Source organism: Bidens hawaiensis, unplaced genomic scaffold, assembly GCF_021521415.1.
Source record: "Bidens hawaiensis isolate Kalapana, Puna unplaced genomic scaffold, B.hawaiensis_p1.1 tig00013397_1, whole genome shotgun sequence".
In the NCBI taxonomy this organism is placed as follows: Eukaryota; Viridiplantae; Streptophyta; class Magnoliopsida; order Asterales; family Asteraceae; genus Bidens; species Bidens hawaiensis.
The window spans coordinates 597,204-600,148 of NW_027492135.1; the positions used below are offsets into that span (position 1 = coordinate 597,204).

Here is a 2,945-nt window from a genome sequence, read left to right on the forward strand (position 1 = left end):
CAATATTTTATACACTAACATATTATTAAACAGAATACAAGACTCGTCATGTTTTAACAGGTCAGCAAGTTATACAATAACGACAGTATAAAAAAACAATGCTACACCCATACAAACATAAGGATACGTTCATTTGTTTAATTCAACCAAATGGAAGGACATCACAGTACACATATAAAAGACAAAAATAAACCTTAGATTCGACAACTTCAAGAATGCTGTCCCATCATGAAACTCCCTGGCAATTTCCAATGAAATAATTTTAGTATTTATGTCAATTTATACTTACTATGTACGTTATCTTGTTTTATAAATTCTTGTGTTCGAATCAAGTAAAGTAAACTAGTTTCAATACAATATGGCACTTAAAGTTTTGTCGGCTCTAGATGTCGCCAAGACGCAGTATTATCATTTTAAAGCGATTATAATTGCCGGTATGGGATTATTTACCGACAGTTATGATTTATTTTGTATCCCTCCTATCATGAGAATGATAGGAAGGATATATTATCCTGAAGTGGATAGAACCGTGGACCAGAAAAAATGGTTCGAGGTTCCAACGATCATTGCATCCACAATGATTGCGTTAGCATTAGTAGGGACCGTTATTGGTCAGCTAGTTTTTGGCCATCTAGGTGACCGTGTTGGCCGGCGCCATGTGTATGGTGTTTCACTAATGATGATGGTCGCAGGATCTATCGGATGCGGATTTTCCCTCTCGAAGTTAACCTCAATGATGTTTGTGAGCCTTGGATTGTTTAGAATATTGCTTGGTATAGGCATAGGAGGGGATTATCCGTTATCGGCCACAATTATGGCGGAGTTTGCCAATAAGCGAACTCGTGGAGCGTTTATTGCCGGGGTGTTCTCCATGCAAGGGTTTGGAATACTTTTGAGCTCTCTGATAACGATGATCGTTTGCTCTATTTTTCAAGCCAGCGCGGGCGAGCTAACGACTCCATCGGACCTCCCACTATCAGAAAAAACTGCTCCGGTACCACCGGAATCAGACTTGGCATGGCGGCTTATTCTCATGATTGGTGCAATTCCAGCATCTATGACTTATTATTGGCGGATGAATATGCCTGAAACCCCACGGTACTAACCAAAACTTGTTGACTTCATGTAGCTATCAAACTTTCTGTCACGAGAAAACAAATCAACAACTCTTTTATAAAAACATGTAATATGAGTACGTGATGCTTTTCTTAAGTAGTTAACATAAGTCAAAACATTTTAGTACGATATATACAGCATACTTTTGTTAAATAGTTAATATAAGTCTATTCGGTAACATACTTCTGTTAAAAAAATATAAATGTAGCAAACTTAATTTTAAATTAGTGGTAACCGGTCTGGAGACATCAATAGGCAAGTTTTAAAATTTTGGTTTATCCAAAAGAAATATACTTTAGATTCGATAACAATTTATGTCAAATTCGACCCATTTTGATGTAAACCAAAATGTGTTTAGTAGGTAGATATTGATGGTTTTTGCTCGCGTTGTTTCCAACATGATTTGTCGCAAATTGTTTTTTTTTTTTTTAATTTATAACAATTTATTGGTAATTCTGTTGATAATCCGTTGGTAAAATCCGTCAGTTGATTACTAAAATAAAAATTAAATGAGTTAAGAGTTGGATATTAAAATCTGGGCGTGGGATTTTCGGTATCCTATTCTTAACTCATTTAATTTTTTGTTTTTTATGTTACTTCCATAGATATACAGCTTTGGTTGAGAAAAACACACTACAAGCCGCTAAAGACATGCAGAAAGTGATGAATGTACCACTGAGTACAATCCAGGAAGATGTAGAGATGATGAACACACCGAACACTCGCGCAGCTTTCTCGAACACCTACCCTTTCTTCTCTCGTGAATTCTTTCGAAGACACGGCCGGGATCTCATAGCCGCATCCCTCAATTGGTGCATCATCGACATTGTTTTTTACAGTCTCAACTTATTCCAATATCATGCATTTAGAGGTCGCATGATTCCAAAGAGCCACATGAACATATACAAAGATGCGCTGCAGATTGCGAAATTCCAAGCATTCGTTGCGATCTGTGCGACGATTCCCGGATATTTCGTGACAGTTTACATGATTGATTACATCGGGAGAGTCAAGATTCAAGCAGCCGGGTTCTTTTTCATGGCGATAAGCTTGTTCACAATCGCAAAAGTTAACAAGGGCGGTTGGGGATCTGATCCAGGTGTAGGTTTCATTATTCTCTATGGACTTACATTCTTTTTCTCCAATTTCGGGCCAAACACGACGACTTTCATAGTTCCAGCGGAGTTGTTCCCAGCTAGGTTTCGAGCAACTTGCCATGGGATTTCGGGCGCGGTTGGAAAAGTAGGGGCGATTATCGGGACAATCGGGTTTTTGTGGGCTTCTCGTGAACCTCCGCATGGGTTTGGGGTGTCGCATACGTTAACGGTGATGGGGGTGGTGTGTGTTTTAGGGTTTTTTGTGACGTATTTCTTTACTAGAGAGACAATGGGGCGGTCGTTGGAGGAGAATGAGAATGTTGATGAGTTCACGGGTGTTTGGTTCGTGAGATTTTGGCCTTGGGCTAAAATAAATGGAATGAATATCGGTGAATAATGTCTCTCCATCCTGTCTAAAGATATTCTTATGCATGGTTTGATACAATATAATAATCATAATCGATTAGCTGTCCCAAATACCTTTTAGATAAGGAAAGTAGAGGTGATGTTATGTAGATGGTTAAATAGTGATATGTACGAAGATAAACTGATATTGTATTGTATCATACTTGTTTCGGTAATAAGGAAATGTGGTGTGTTAGTTATTAGGGAAAAATTAAAATACAAAGGGAGACAAAAATGAGAAGGGTGAGAAGATTTGTTGTCACACAAAAAATCTTTTTAAAAAGTTTCAAAAAATTAATAAAAGAATCATAACTCAAAATATAAATA

At 37.6% G+C, this 2,945-nt stretch overlaps 1 protein-coding gene across 1 annotated transcript; it reads left to right on the forward strand.

The window, feature by feature from the left end:
- Positions 1-358: 358 nt before the first annotated feature.
- On the forward strand, positions 359-2,611 carry LOC143543973 (putative inorganic phosphate transporter 1-9). The gene is made up of 2 exons (XM_077036166.1): positions 359-1,098; positions 1,722-2,611. The coding sequence occupies exons 1-2, from the start codon at positions 359-361 to the stop codon at positions 2,608-2,610; spliced, it is 1,629 nt and encodes a 542-aa protein (XP_076892281.1). The 3' UTR covers position 2,611.
- Positions 2,612-2,945: the final 334 nt, after the last annotated feature.